The sequence below is a fragment of the Pelodiscus sinensis genome, chromosome 2, assembly GCF_052426305.1.
Source record: "Pelodiscus sinensis isolate ZL-2025 chromosome 2, ASM5242630v1, whole genome shotgun sequence".
Classification (NCBI taxonomy): Eukaryota; Metazoa; Chordata; order Testudines; family Trionychidae; genus Pelodiscus; species Pelodiscus sinensis.
In genome coordinates, this window is record NC_143053.1 from 174,194,185 (window position 1) to 174,210,898 (window position 16,714).

Consider the following 16,714-nt stretch of genomic DNA (forward strand, 5'->3'; position numbering starts at 1 on the left):
TATAACCCAAAATATTAAACAATGGGTCTTTGGTGACTTAATGAAATGAATTGATGGTTTGAGACCAATGCTGAGTTAATAATCATCTATAGGCAAACCATCACAAATGGTATCCTTGTTGACAATCTCTGCAGAGGCCAAAGACCACCTAGACCCAGAGTCTTGAACTGTCCTCTCACATTTAGAAATGATCCTTCCAAGACAGCATGGACATAAACTGATGGCGCAGTAAAACTTGCAGTTCCATTGTCCACACTGAATCAGACCTGTAGATAAATAGATGAGGGAATACTCTACATGTCAAGCTGTAATATTTCAGAAATACAAAATTTATTTTTCCCCCAAATATGCTGTCAAAAGTAAGTTGCCTACAGAATAGTTATCACCTTGAGGGTAAAGTGCAGTGAGTATGAGAGAAAATGAGAAGGGCAGAGGATGGCAAAAAGAATGACACGTAGAACTGTTTGTATTAAGGACAGCCATTAATAACTGTCATTGACGTAACTTAAGAATTCACAATGTAACAATTGAACAAATTATTGCTATAACTGTAATTATCGCTGTATTGACTAAGCTTTGGAAACCTTTTACTCAGTAGAAATACCCTCACTGCAGATAAAAATAATGCAGCCTAAATTTGGTGACTGTTTAGGTAACAAACAAAAGATGACACTGTTGAAGAGTTTTATGTGGGAAATGAAGATCAGTGAGGTTGTCCAGGATTTCAAGAATTGAGATGAGATTAGGAATGTAACAGTTAATCCTTTAACCAGTAAATTGATCCTTATCAGTTCCAGTTACTGGTTAAACTCCCATCAACACCTACAGCCCGCAATGCCGAGAGCCCATCAGGCCGGCAGCATTTAACCATGTTACCGATTGAATTTTAATTGGTTACATGATTAATATTTTTTAAACCCTTTTTACATCCCTGGATTAGCTGTATCTAAACTAATCCACCAAGGTAACTTCACCTTTAAAATAATGAACAAATGTACATTAAAGAGCCACAGTAATTCAGCATTAGGCCATTTAACATTGTTATGCAAGTAGTAATGTCTGCCGCTTGCAAACCTGAACATAGCACTGGCTGTCTTGACAGGGAGCAGACAGAAGCAACAAATGTGAAAACTCCATTCTTGTTGATTCTCCTTTCTGATGCCCAAAGCATGATGCCTTTCTGAAGCATCTACTGGGAATGTGCCACACTCCAGCAATCACACACACCTTAGAAGTTCAATTACCATGCTGAAGAAAAACTCTTTTAGTTAAACAATGGAACAATAAAAATGCAAAGATGAATGAAGAGTCATTATTTTACGGCACAGAACTGCATAAATAAGCTGAAATATCACAGAGGTTTGGACTATAGTCCTGCACTATATCATTGCTTTAAAAAAAAGATATGAGAAGTATATTTTAATCTCCTGGAATTCACATGTTGTTCTTTCCCGTTACATTCCAGAGTAAACAACTATAAAAAAATCATAATGTAAAGGAGGAGAAAGATTCACATACTTAACAGTTAATAGAAACATAATAGTCTGAAGACACTGAACTATATATCCTTTTATTAAAGTTACGCCTATGATGTTGCAAAAGAGCAATGACAGACTGAGCCATCAGAGGCAGAAGATGAAGTAAGCTAGAATTTATCCACGTACTTTTAAAGTTGTCCTGCACTTATAAAAGTGGTCATGTTCCAACACCTTTTTAAAAATCCCTTTCTTTACCTTTTGATACTTACCCATTCCCAATAAGCATTTATCACTGTAAACAACTATTTTAGTTGAAAAATGTTTGTGTTCAGTCAGATTTTATTCTGCCAACTCTATTTAAAAATCACTTTATCTTCAGAATGAAGTTCTGAAGTCCGAAATTAGAAAAAAAAATCATTTATCCAGCTGAATAAATATTAACTGTGGTATGGCCAACATTTACTAACTACAAACTGAGTCATTGCTTCTCTAAAGACAAATTCTTCTCAGGGGCCAATCAGAGCAAAGGAAGCCTCACCCACAAAACCTTTGTATTAATTTCCACTGAAATATCTTGCTTGTTTGTTTTTAATATTCAGGCATATACACTGACTCAAAAAAGCACTGAGCACAAAAGGAAGACAAGAAGCTTAGCACCTACATGTCATATTTATCGTCATAACCAATTTCTACAATTGAAAATGGGGTTGGAAGAGAATTGAGGGTGCATGAAAGAAAGAGAAAAAACCCAGTATGGTATAAGGAATGGAAAAATAGCAAATAAATAAACAGAACTAACAAACCTGTTAAATCCCATGCATCCGAGGGAGTCTCCCTCCTTTGGGGCCAGATTTTATTACTCTTATTTATGTTAGGGAGAACCTACCTCACAGAAGTACTCACACTGAATTCTATCAGACTACTCCCCACAATAAGTACTACTTAAGGAAGGGTGACAGAATGAGGCACCTGCTAATTAGTTCTAGGGACGTTTATAAAAGGCTTTTGCTGCATCTGTCAACCAAGATTTTCAATAAATGAATGAAACTTTCAAAACTCATTTAAATTGTCTCCCCTCAGTGGGGGGGAGACAGCCACTGACCTCTGCCAAAAACAATTACAAGGGGGAAGACACTCTTTTATCTTTCATCCTGGTGCTGAAGCATAGAACCAGGAGGGGGGCAGAAGTGGAGGAGATCGGATGGGGCCGGGGGTTTAGGAAGGTGTGCCATAGGGAAGGCCAGAGGCAGGCACTAAGCGGGGGGAGGTAAGGGTGCTGAAGGCAGTGGTGCGATAGGAAAGGGATGAAGAGAGGCGTGGAAGCGCGCGGGCAGGGGGGTTGAAGAGGCGAAAGGAGGCTGCGAGGAATTAATGGCAGATGGAGAAGGGGGAGGAAGGGGAGGCGGTGGCAGCACGGGGCAGGAAGCCATGCAAGCCGGAGGACGGGGGTAGAGTCGGAGAAGCCCGGGCCTCTCCCCTCACCTGGCAGCCCTTCTTGTGGTGGAACCCGACCACCACGATGTGCAGCACCGGCCCCCGTTGGCTGCTGGGCGGCGGGGGCTTCTCCCACGTCTCCATGGAGCCCCGCGGCGGCCGCTGAGGAGGAGCTGTAGGCCGGGCCGGGCCCCGCTGCGCGCCCCGCCTCCCCCGCGCAGGGGCGGACACGGAATAAGCCCCGAGCCGGCGGCCCCGGGCGCTCCACGCCCCTGGCCTCTGCTTTCCCCCTCCGCTTCCGCAGCGCCTCAGCCGGCCCGCCCCGGCGGGGGTGGAGCGGGGAGGGGGCGGTGCAGAGCAGCCTCCCTTCCTCCTTCGCGTCCTTCCCCCCTTCCAGCTGCTGGCTGAACCTCGCCTCCCGCTTCGCCTTTGTTCCCGTCCTTCGCCTTCCGACCGTCCTGCGCTCTCCCTCTTCCCAGGCTGCAGAAGGACTCGGGCTGAGAGGAGGGGGACCACAGAGCCCGCCAGGGCCGACTTGTCCATTAGGCACAGTGCCTGGGTTAATTTCTTTTAAAATCAGAAGATAAAAAAAGAACTTTCAGGGTGGAAGAAAATGTTTTAATTTTTTTCTCACATCAGAAAAAAAATGAAACTTTCAGGGCCCACGAAAATCTATTACATTTTGCCTCAAACAGAAAAAAAAAATGTTGACGTATTTAAAGTTGTATCAAAAATAATTTTTAATATTTGTGTTTATGGAGGAAGGCAAAAGTGTCCAGGGTGGCCCTACTATATTCCCCCACACACAGACACTCTCTTTGCTTCCTTTGGAAGCTTAGTCTGTCTGCTTTCAGATGAGGCTGCATGGGGAGCTGTCAAGTGGTTGTTGTAAAAATGGGGATAAACAGTGATACCCTGAAGAGGTTAAAATGCCCACTCTGAAATACTTGCAGTCATTTCTGCTACTTTGGTGATGCTATATATTATTTCAAGGCCTAACATTGGATTTTTTTGTGAGCTCAAAACATCACAACCACCACCTACAAAATAAAACATCAGCAAATAATAAATGTGTACAGGAACATTGAAAAGTAATAAGGCGAGTGACATTTATAGGTGACATCATCAACAGGTCTCTCTAGAGTGCATGGATTACCACAGTCTTAGTTTGCCTTGACAGGTACATAGCTCTGTGCAGCAATCCCCTACTGTTATAGGCATAAATAAGGTTTTATAGAAGCTCAGATACCATTAGGCATACAGGAAGTGGTTCATCATCCACATTTTCCTATCCATGTTGCAATTTTGATTCAAAATTTTGTTTACTTATTTGTGAAGACACTCATAGCTTTGTTTACCAAGATGTTTTGACATAGTCTTCAAAAGTGTCCTCATATGGTGAGAGTTTGTCAAGTAACATCCTTTTTGGTGGTTAGGCTGAAACACAAGCAATTCAAGTGTCTCTCTCTCTCTCTCTCTCTCTCTCGTTTTTTTTTTTGCTTTGGTCATACAACACTGCTACCTACTTCCTAGCTTTAAAAACTCTGACTTGTCCAATGCTCTTTCTCAGTTTGGCAAGATCTTTGAGGTAGTAAGCTCTATTTGGTTTGACAATATTAAACGTTTTTCCTCCCACAATACCAAATAGGGATGACAAGTCATATTCTGTTAATGCATGCAGTAGGATGTAAGTTGGAGACGTCAAGAGTGGATGTATCAGAAATTGCATGTGTGGATATAAAGAAATTATCCTCAGTTCTGCTGGTCATTATGTCTGTTTCCATCCATATGTATCTATGTTTTTGGAAAATAGGGAAGAGCAACAACCAAGCTAACTGTCTCAAGAGACTTATATCGTATGGTTTCTTTGAAATTTACAAGTAACTGTTGGGTGACACGTTTAGAAACTTTTTCCCATTCGGGCACAGATTTCTTGCATCCAACCTTAGATTCTGTCTGGCACTGTCTTTCAGATGTTTTCACAAAGTCACTGTTGTCACATCTGTCAAAGACTCTTGATTACAGAATTAGATTTGTCAAATCCTTTTAAGACCTGCCTCAAGTAGTCACCAGTTCATTGAATGTGTGTATTTTGTTTCCAGCCATATTTTGTATTACAGCCATGACATCTCTGATGTACTGTGTGGTTTCCTTTTTTCATGCTCTTAGCCTTTCAGCCTGAGCTTTCAGAAGACAGTGTAATTTAGTTTTGTCTGTTCTCATTGTTCCGTCAGCAAGGAAGAGGGACATACGCACAGGTCTTATTGGGTGATTAAACACAATTGCCATTGAAACATTTCTGTATCTTGCTAAGGACAGGTCTCTGTGGAAAACCAGTTCTGAAATGAGCTATTGTGATTGTTTCTTCCTTGTCCTGTCAGCAAATATTTTGATTCTTGATTTCATGACTGGCTTACAGAAAGTACATGTTCCATCAAGTGCACCTTTCACAATCTCTCCACTTGTTCTTTACCAACATCCGCTGTTTGCAGTAGAGGCTATGTTACACATCTGAGTTACATGTAGTACAGTAGATATGTTGGTAAGCACCTCTTGATGAAATTCAGGATCAAATGGGTTCATCATATTGTTGATGACATGGCTGGTAAGAGCTGTAACTTGCTCTTCATTTCTCTTCAGTGCAGAGGAAAGGACTTATTTGTGGACTTTGACTATACTACTTCTTGTTAGACCTTTTCTTACTCTCATAGTTTTTGCATATTCATAATATGAAGCTCTGTATCGTCATATCTAACACCAATACTGACCTATATATGTGTCAGTCAGTTAAAAAGCTAGTTCCCAATATTTCAAAGTAGGTTGCAAATTAGGATTTCCAATTTGATTGGTTATATTCCTGGAGATTTAATTACTGGCATGATTTAACACCTGACATGAATAATTAAAGATTAATCTTTAATTCCTGGAAACTTCTGGCAACCCTATTTCAAAGGTTAGTACAATATACACAGGCAATTACAAATTAGAACCTTCTACCAAGCAAACTAGATTATATGTTGCATGCACAAAAGCATACAAATGGAGAAACATTACATTATAGTATTCACTTGCATGTATACCTACCCACAATGCAGTACAAGCTTTTTGCTCACAATCTGCTGCCACCTGTGTACAAACTTCAGTGTGAGACTGATCTGGTCAGAACATTTCAATTGAAAATATGAAAACTATTATAATCATTTGTGAGACACTTTACAATTAAGAATATGCAATGTGAAAACATTTCATGTTAGAATACTGCAAAATATTGATATTCATTTTTTTTGCCACATGCAAAACTGCTTAATCATTAAGGCTTTGGTAGCAAAGAAGCTGGGTGGGTCTATGCACATATTATTTCATATAGTGCTGGGGGAAAGAGACAAGGGGCATGTCCCTACCAATGCCCTTGTGCCATTCTCTTTGGCTATGTCAACACTGGTGGGTTCTTGTGCAAGAACGGCCGTTCTTGTGCAAGTATCCTCAGAGCGTCCACACTGCCCGCCTGCTCTTGCTCAAGAATATTTACAGGATGGCATGGTAAGAGAGGGCGTCTTGCGCAAGAGCTACGCTCTTTTCTAACAAGTGTAAGCCCTCATGTGAATGAGCTGAGTATCAAATCTCTTTTTTTCTGGAAAACCTCAAAAGCAAAGATTCCATTCAAAATAACATCCCATAACATAATCACCTCACATGCTATCACTATAAGTGCACAGACAGTAAAAGAAAGGAATTAGTAGAAAATGCCTTCTTCTTCTTCTTTGTTCCCAAATTGCCTGCGAATCTACAGAAAACATTAAGTCTGTGGAATAATTTACATACAAATTAAATCCCATAGGCTAGGGATGGGCAATAAAACAGCAGCAGTTCAGGACTGCTGCCTCTATATTTATCTGCACCTTTACAAGTATGGATGATCCATACAAGTATGGCCAGTAACTGCAATCTGCAGCCAGGGGAAGTGTGAATCTCTGTACCTTCCGAGGCACAAGTAAATATGGTGGTATATGGGCCTGCCAAGGGCTAACTTTGGTGGATTGGATCCAGGCCATGGGCTGGTATTTGCCCACCCCAACAGACAGCTGATGTGAAAATCTGTTCTTAGCCTCTTCAGGTAAGATCATGAAAGGTAAAACTTCCTGAAGACAAAAAGAATTGATAATATACTTTAGTAATTACCTCTTTATGTAACATTTTGTATCTTCAAAGTGTTGCTTTATAAGCAATAACTCATTAGGGCTTCATCGAAAATAGAAGCCTTTTTCGAAAGATCCTGTAAACCGAGGTTTCTATTTTCTAAAAGGCTTCTATTTTCGAAAGAACCACGTTTAGACTGCGGTTTCACTTTCAAAATAGCACTTTTTTGAAAAAGCGCCATGATGCGATTATGAAAATGAAGCTTGGGAAATTCAAATCCCAACTTCATATGCAATTTCCAAGTGTCTAATTTACATCCCTCTGTTGAAAAAGGAATGTAGTCTAGACGTACCCTAAAGGTCAGAACATATTCCCTGAAGTCAATAGCAAAATTGTCTTTCTGTGTTGCAGGATCAGGCCCTCAGTCATTAAGTTCCTCTGTTGAAATCAGATGAAAGGGTTATTTCTAAAATCATTTAAAAATTATTCCAAGGAAACCTCAGAATTAACACAATATCCAGGTAATCAGATTGTAACAATTGACTGATGCCTATAGTTACATAATATTTCTTAGCTTCAACAGAAGTTCTAATATATATAAAATATATTTTAGGGAACAAAAGACTGTAGGGAACAATGTGCACTAGCAGCCAAATTATTAGTTATTAGGTCTTTGCTGTCTCAATTTTTTGTTAGTGTAATTTCAAGAAAGAAAAGTGAAAAGAGTAGGGAGATATGCATTTTTCATATTCAGTTCAGCAAAGAAAGGTAGTTTGAAACTGCTCCTACTACTATGAATTTTGTGATGCAGACATTGGGTAAATCCTAATTATTGTTTCTGAATGAGGGTTTTTTAATGTTCAAAATTCTATTTCCTCCTATGTGAGATCACAGAAAAGGCAAAAAGTTGTTCTGCAAAAATGCCAGATCATGTAATAAAACAGGAAGCTTGCTGCTATATTTTAAGCAACTTGATTGTCATATTCTCTGTACATTCTGCAGCTCACCATATTCTTTTTGTACCTGTGTACTTATGAATGAGGAAAGGGAGTGGACACTGTAATATACACATTTGGAACAATTACAAACATCTGCACAGTGCATTTTCCTTATGGAATTCTGTACATAGCTAATAGGCAAAAAATACAATTAACCATATGTTAGCCATATAGTCCTCTTATGCTTAGCTATAATATTTTAATGATATTGACTGTTACTATACTGGTGGTACAATTAGTAGAGGGACTTTCTTGATCTGTTACTGTATTCTTAATTAATGACAACCAGAAACTATCAATTTATTTTATTTTCAGTGAGGCTTTAACGGACATTTTTAAAATCAAAAGTATGATTAGAAACACATTTCTGCATCCAATACAATTGTAAGCAGGGGCTGAACTACTGCTTATTATCAGCCAGCTAAAAGGAGAGAGCTGCTCTGGAGGTGGGTGTGCTCACTCCAAGGTTATGTCTACACTATTCTTGCGCCAGAAATATGCAAATGAGGCTAAGCATGGACTATCACAGAGCCTCATTTGCATATCTAATGCATATCTAATGCCCCTTTTGCGCAATGCCGTTATTCCTGAAAATAATCAGCATAGCGGCATTGCGCAAGAGGGTTTTTCTTGTGCAAGAAGGGGCAGTTGTAGCCAGACAGACTAACCCCTATATTATCCATCTTATTTGCCTCTCTGAAGCACAGGGCAGAGAAGGAGCAATAATATCAGCATAGTCTATGCTGGCTCATCTGATCCTGAGAAGCTGAAACACAGATATGTGGATAGAGCAAAATGCAGGACAATGTAGCACTTTAAAGACTAACAAGATGGTTTATTAGATGATGAGCTTTCGTGGGCCAGATATTTATGTGGATAGAGAGCAGTTAAGTCAATAAGCTGGCCTCGAGGCTGCGGCTGGCACCTATGTTGATTCGAACACACACAGTCCCTGGAAGGGGAATTTCCCACTGAGAAAACAATGTCCTGTACTTCCAATTTAATCATCTCAAATCTCTCTTACAAGTGTAAATTAAGTTCACAACTCCCTTGTAAGAACTGGTCTCACAGCAGACAGACCAGCATCAATTGGCATTACAGATAAGAAAGAGAAATACGTAACCCCATGATTATATAAGATGGGCCCAGCACACACTCACTTTGAGTGTCATTCTACCCTCTACCTGCTGGTCGGGTTAGGTGTTTGACCTCCCGAGGTTCCATGGGGACGCCCACCTCGTATTTTCGTCTTTCCTAGGAATTGAGGGACCGGCCCTGGCCTGACATGCTGGAGTCGAGAGGCACAGAAGGGGGTAAAAATGGTACCTGGATGTGGTCCTCTGTCTTAAGTGTACACATAGAAAGAGTAAGCTGTTACTTGGTGCCATTATTTCTATTTTTCTATCTTTATCTTCTTTGTAACCATTTTTAAGACCTATATTTTGCTAATAGTTAAGAAATAGAACAATAGCCATTGCAACCATATGATTTATAAGCTTCCTCAATAAACCTGTAACTGTTTAAGCTTTAACCTGACTCCTTCAGTTGCTGTAACAGAACCAAGCACAATTTAAAAGAACTTCAGCCGGTCTAAAGGGACAGTTATAGGAAGAGCTTGGGCGTTTGGATCTGTGTCACTCCCAGGTGACAGGATCCACTGGGGCATCTTTCAGTCTTTCCCCAAGGCTGCCCGCTGCGAAGGAATTATGAAATTCTAGCAGCTGAAATCTAAGATGTAATAAGCTCTTCCTATATAACGGGGCGTCTGTTGGCCTGTTGGCCACCCTCTGCGATGGGACCCCGGTCCTAGCAGTAAAGGCACGGACGTTAAACCTTTTCTCGGAAACATACACACACACACTGCCCTGACCGTCGGCTGACAGCAGTGTAGACAGCTCCTTCTGGCGCAAGAGCCTTTTCCGCAAAAATGGCGGCTCATTATATATGCAAATGAGGCTCGGCGATATTCCATGCTTAGCCTCATTTGCATATTTCTGGTGCAAGAACCTGCCAGTGTAGACATAGCCCAATTGTTTAGCTCTGCAAGATAATTAACTGTTAACTGTTAATATGTAAATACGTCTCATGCCAGGAGGGGGAAGGAATCCGAGGTGTGGTTATGTAAATCCAACTCGGCCAGGGCTGATGGAGGATCAGTGTTGGAATGGAAAGTGGTATATTATAAATAATTTGGGGCTGTTGTGGGGGTCACAAATCATGCTACCACTAAATGTGGGAACTGTAAAACATGACACCAGTGCTGACAGGAGAGACACCATCATTGTAATAGGTCTCTGAGGAACAAGCCTCCCCGCTTCCAGAGTTGAGTGAACTGAGTTGGGGGGGAAGGGCTAAAGGGCTTGAGTGAGCCTGCTTCATACCTGCCAAGTGTGAGCTGTAAGATTGGCCCAACCTGCCTCTTTACCCCTTTTGTTTTCAGCACAGACCTGAAGTAGACTCCACGAGGAGTCTTTTTGCTAGTCCAGTGGAAGCTGGAATCTTTTGCCAGCCTAGGTGATGGCTAAAGAGTTGAAATCACTGGTTTGGCCAGTAGCCAGACCCATTGCAGCCAGCGGAGTGGCTGGTGGGAATGATCAGCGACTGGCTGGTAGGAGCGGTGGCAGGCGACAGCGGAGCAGCTGGTGGGAACGGCTGGTGGGCAGCCGGTAGGAGCGGCAGCAGGCGACGAGCAGAGTGGCCAGTGCAGTGAAACAAGACAGCTGTTGGAGCATGGCGGAGTGGCTCGTGGTAAAGGCTGCAGAAGAATCGTATGAAGAGAGGTGGCGCTGTCGGCCTCGGATCACATAAGGTGCCCCTATCTATCCTCCTGCCCCCCTTTCCACCCAGGTTGGGAAGTAGAACCCTGCAGGTGAACTTTTGAACTCTGGGCGGCACTGATGAGGGACAGAGACTTTTGGGATGTCGGATTCTGGGAGATTTTGGGCTGCTGGACTCCAAAGACTCTTCGGGTATTGGACTTTGCTCCTATGAACTCTGTGCTCCTATGAACAGGGCGCCCCGTGATGACGTCACAGCCATTGATGGCCGTTCAGGCAGGGGTGCCGATTGTGCCACCTCGCCTAGGGCGCCAGCTGCTGCAGCCGGCCTCGGGCCGCTCCTGATTGCCTCTCAGAGGTGCCCATGGGTGTGTGAATTTCCCAGGCTACTGGGTGGAGGCCTGAGCCAGTTCTGTGTGAGATGGACCCCTAGATATTGAACCCAGCCCTGGTTGCTGCCGGGCCTACCCGGCAGAAGGGTTACTCAATATTCTCTTAGTTAAAGTCTCAAACATACATTTCTATTTCTTAGATAAAGGCTTAAATTCAGCAGAGTTTTTTTTCAGCTTTTCCATTAAAAAAAAAAACCCTCCTGCTTATTTGCTAGTAGTGTAACCATTTGCAGTTAACTACTGTAAAACTTTTATTTGGTTCTATTTTATACAAATTATATGTATGAGGATGGAGTGAGCTGGCTTTTAGAAGAGATGGGATTCAGCTGCATCTGTGCCAAACTTTGTTCACTTCCCAGGGTGAATGAAATGGGAGCCTAAAGGTCACATGATACAGAACGTGACAAAACCAAAAAAGTTGCCGACTGGAATTTAAGAGTATATAGTGTGCAGAAAGGGAAGTTGGGAGCATTGTTCTATTGAGTTGGAAGCTGGATGCTATAGTCTGTGTTGGTCAGGGGAGTTCTTTGAGCTTTGTGTTTTAACAATAAATTGTGCCCTCAGACAAGGGTCTGAAATAGATTTGCATGCATCATTAATTCTTCTTTGGACTGTTCAGACAGCCACCAGTCTACAAGGGAAATGGGAGGGGAGGAAGGGAATGACAAGGAAGTCACTGATAGCAGAGGGTTGGGTTCAATAGTATGTTCTAGACAGAGTGTGAGAAAGTCAAAACTCGCTTTATATGGACACAAATCTCTATTTGGATATTAAAAATAGCCAAGGAGGCAGCAGTTAAAAAACAAAACAAAAAAAATTAGAAAAAGTCTACATCTTTATTAAAAATGTAAAAGTTCAAGAGGCAAGTTTTGAAAAAACCCACAAATGTACAAAGGCTCCTATCCTGCACAAGTTGAGCACTAAGTACATAAACAATCCAATAACTTCAGTGGGACTGCTCAAATGCTTAAAGTTAAGTATATATGCCAACAGAGAGAGTTGTGGGCATTTGACTCTAAATTCCTATAGTTTCCTAAGTCCATGTCTATACTAGGAAACTGTTATATTGTTTGGAGTGCCACAATTTAGAAAGAAATCACTGTAAACAGGCAGTTTAAGCAGTTGCAAGTGTCCATGTATTTCATAACACAGAACTAATTAGAACCAGCCCAAACTAGCTGGGCTGACCTCTAGTAACCTAACTCAGTTCCTATAACAAGATCTATATATACAACCCCAATACACAACATATTCCTCCCCCCTTTATAAGAACATCCCTTTAATAAAACAAACACTAAACTAGAGAAGGAGGGTAGATTTCCTCAAATTCCCAGCTAACCCCAGGGATTATTTTACCCCATCTGTGGGTTAACCTTAACTAAAAGTCTGGCTGTTGAGGAGGCCTTCTTTCTTTAGGTGGATTACAGTAGATGTCTGGCATTCTTGCACCTGAAGGTGTTATGGGTGCAGGCCTGACAATGGGCTGGGAATTTGAAGCGTAAATATTTGAGGCTGTTGGATCAGCTTGCTCAGGGAGGGGGTTTATGCTTGCCACAGGCAGTGATGGAGGAGGAGAGACAGGAACAGGTGATTCTTGCCGTGGAAGCTCACCAGCGGTGGTAAGATCAGGCAGCTCAACTGGAGATATGTCTTGGGGGCAGGCATAACTTATCAATAACTAATCTACATGCCACCACCAGATGAAACCCTTTGCAGTCCAGACAGTATAGGAAACAGGTCCTGTTTGAGCGATGATCATGGCAGGGACCCATTTAGCTCCAGAAGCATAGTTCAGAGCCAAAAACGGCTCTCCAGGACTAAAGGTTTGGTCTTTTGTTCTGGATGCATGCCTAATGACTTGACCTTGCTGTTGACTTTGCACAATTTGTCATGGTTCAGAAGATTTCAGCAGATCAAAGCAAGTACGCAGCTGACGTCCGATCATTAGAAAAGCTGGGTACATTTTTGTTGTAGCATGAGGTTTGTTTCTGTAGTATAGTAAGAGAGTGTCCTGATGCTTTTGCATGAGTGAATGTCCTCTAGCCAATTTCAAAGCTTATTTCATTGTCTGCACAAACCTTTCAGCCAATACATTTGTGGATGGGTGATATGGTGCTGAAATGATGTGATGAATCCCATTTACTTTTATAAAATTTCCAAACTTCTGAGAGACAAACTGCAGATTGATGTCTCTCACAAGTTGTTCTGGAAGACTAAAATGACAAAAGATTCCCCGTAGTTTTTGTATAGTACTCTCAGCAGTAGTGGATGGCATTATAGAGACTTCTGGCAATTTGGAGTGGGCATCTACCACCACCAAGAACATGCTACCTTCAAATGGGTCAGCAAAATCAACGTTTGTTGCCATGGTTTTTCCGGACAGTCCCATGAGAGTAGAGGTGCCAACTGAGGTGCATTCCTCACACACTGGCATGAAATACAAGCTCTTGCCTTGTCTTCAATGGCACCATCTATGCCAGGCCACCAGAAATAGCTTTGTGCAATTTCTTTCATGCACACCATTCCACAGTGACCTGAATACAGCTGTTCTAACACCTGTTGTCTCAGTATCTTTGGAATAATGACATGCATTTCCCACAACAAGAACCCAGAATGGTAAAGAACAAGGTCAGGTGAAACTTGAGAGTTCTATAGAGATGTACCATGTACAACTAGGTCCATAACTCGGGACAGTACTGGGTCAACTCAAGTTGCTCTCTTACAACCCCAATACACAACAGAAACTATTTCGAAATTATTAAATTTGACTTAATTCCTGATTTAACAAATTTGAACTAGCATGTCCTCACCACAGGGAAGCATTGACTTAGAGCCCCAGGAAGCACTCTGGGGAGCTGCAGGGGGCCTCCCGGAAGCATCTGGGCATCCACACTACCATTATTTTGAAATTACTATTTTGGAATTAAGAACATAAGAACAGCTGTACTGGGTCAGATCAAAGGTCCATCTAGCCCAGTATCCTGTCTGCCGACAATGGCCAGTACTAGATGCCCCAGAGGGAGGAATCACAACAGGTAATCCGCATGTGACCAGTGGGGCTTTTTGCCTATCATCCATTTCCAGAAAAACAGAGGCTAGGGCATTGTTTCTTAAACTTTTTTAAAGAAAAACTGAGCAACACCAAACAATAAATATTTTTATGGGGAACACCAAGGATTTTTTGTTGAGCAAAACACAGTTTAAGAAACACTGGACTAGGGATACCATTCCTACCCATCCCAGCTAATAGCCATTAATGGACCTAACCTCCATGAATCTATCTAGCTCTTTTTTGAACCCTGTTAAAGTTCTAGCCTTCACCGCATCCTCTGGCAAGGAGTTCCACAGGTTGACTGTGTGCTGAGTGAAGAAAACTGTTGCCTATTTATTTCATTTGATGACCACTAATTCTTATATTGTGGGAATATTTAAATAACTTTTCCTTATTCACTTTTTCCATACCAGCCGTGATTTTATAGATCTCTATCATATACGCCCTAAGTCTCCTCCTTTTTAAGCTGAGAAGTCCAAGTCTTTTTAATTTCTCTTCATATGGGACCTGTTCCAAACCCCTAATCATTTTTGTTGCCTTTTTCTGAACCTTTTCCAATGCCAATATATCTTCTTTGCGATAAGGCGACACATCTGTACGCAGTATTTAAGATGTGGGCATACAATGGTTTTATATAGAGGCAATAAGATATTTTCTGTCTTATTCTTTATCCCTTTTTTAATGGCTCCTAACATTCTATATGCTTTTTTTGACTGCCACTGCACACTGAGTGGATATTTTCAGAGAACTATCTACAATGACTCCAAGATCTTTGTCTTGAGTAGTTGTAGCCAAATCAATCTCCATCATATTGTATATATAGTTGGCATTATTTTTTCCAATGTGCATTACTTTACATTTATCAACATTACGTTTCATTTGCCATTTTGTTGCCCAATCACTTAGTTTGGTGAGATCTTTTTGAAGCTCTTCACAGCCTGCTTTGGTCTTAACTATCTTGAGAAGTTTGGTATCATCTGCAAACTTTGCCACCTCACTGTTTATCCCCTTCTCTAGATCATTTATAAATAAGTTGAATAGGATGGATTCCAGGACACACCCTTGGGGGACCCCACTAGTTACCTTTCTCCATTCAGAAAACGTACCATTTATTTCTACCCTTTGTTTCCTGTTCTTTAACCAGTTATCAATCCACGAAAGAATCTTCCCTCTTATCCCATGACAACTTACTTTACTTAAGAGCCTTTGATGAGGAACCTTGTCAAAGGCTTTCTGGAAATCTAAGTATACTATATCCACTGGATCCCCGTGATCCACATGTTTATTGACCCCCTCAAAGAACTCTAGCAGATTAGTAAGGCATGATTTCCCTTTACAGTAACTATGTTGATTTTCCCCCAACAAATTATATTCATCCATGTATCTGATAATTTTATTCTTTCTATAGTTTCAACTAATTTTCCCAGTACTGATTTTAGACTTAGCCATCTTTAATTGCCAGGATCACTTCTAGTGCCTTTTTAAAATATTGGCGTCATGTTAGCTATCTTCCAATCATTAGGTACAGAAGCGGGTATAAAGGATAGGTTACAAACCAGAGTTGATAGTTCTGCAATTTCCCATTTGAGTTGTTTCAGAACTCTTGGGTGAATGCCATCTGGTCCCGGTGACTTGTTTCTGTTAAGTTTATCAATTTGTTCCAAAACCTTCTCTAACGACACCTCAGTGTGGGACAATTCCTCAGATTTGTCACCAAAAAATAATGGCTCAGGTTTGGGAATCTCCCCAATATCCTCAGCTGTGAAGACTGAAGCAAATAATTTGTTTAGCTTCTCTGCTATGAGTTTATCATCTTTCAGTGCTCCTTTAGCATCTCGATTGTCCAAGGGCCCCACTGGTTGTTTAGCTGGCTTCCTGCTTCTGATGTACTTAAAAAATATTTTACTATTATTTGTTGAGTTTTTGGCTAGCTGTTTTTCAAACTCCTTTTTGGCTTTTCTTATTATATTTTTATATTTAATTTGACAAAGTTTATGGTCCTTTCTATTTTCCTCACTAGGATTTGGCGTCTACTTTTTAAAAGATGTCTTTTTATCTGTCACTGCTTCTTTTACCTGGTTGTTAAGCCACGGTGGCACTTTTTTGGTTCTCTTACTGTGTTTTTAAATTTGGGGTATACATTTAAGTTGGGTCTCTATTATGGTGTCTTTGAAAAGTTTCCATACAGCTTGCAGAGATTTTACTTTAGTCATTGTACCTTTTAAATTCTGTTTAACTAACTTCCTCATTTTTGTGTAGTTCCCCTTTCTGAAATTAAATGCCACAGTGTTGGACTGTTAAGGTGTTTTTCCCACCATAGGGATTTTAAATTTTATCATATTATGGTCACTATTTCCAAGTGATCCAGTTATATTTACCTCTTGAACCAGATCCTGCACTCCACTTAGGACTAAATCAATAATAGCCTCTCCCCTTGTGGGAAATT

At 41.1% G+C, this 16,714-nt stretch overlaps 1 protein-coding gene across 1 annotated transcript in view; it reads right to left on the reverse strand.

Annotated features, from left to right (window-relative positions):
• Positions 1–3,297, reverse strand: part of AVL9 (AVL9 cell migration associated) — a 63,192-nt gene extending 59,895 nt beyond the window's left edge. The window contains exon 1 of the mRNA XM_006124037.5: positions 2,961–3,297. Coding sequence (XP_006124099.2) covers positions 2,961–3,056 — 96 coding nt within the window. The 5' untranslated portion in view covers positions 3,057–3,297. The remainder of the gene's footprint in view (positions 1–2,960) is intronic.
• Between the last annotated feature and the right edge of the window lie 13,417 nt (positions 3,298–16,714).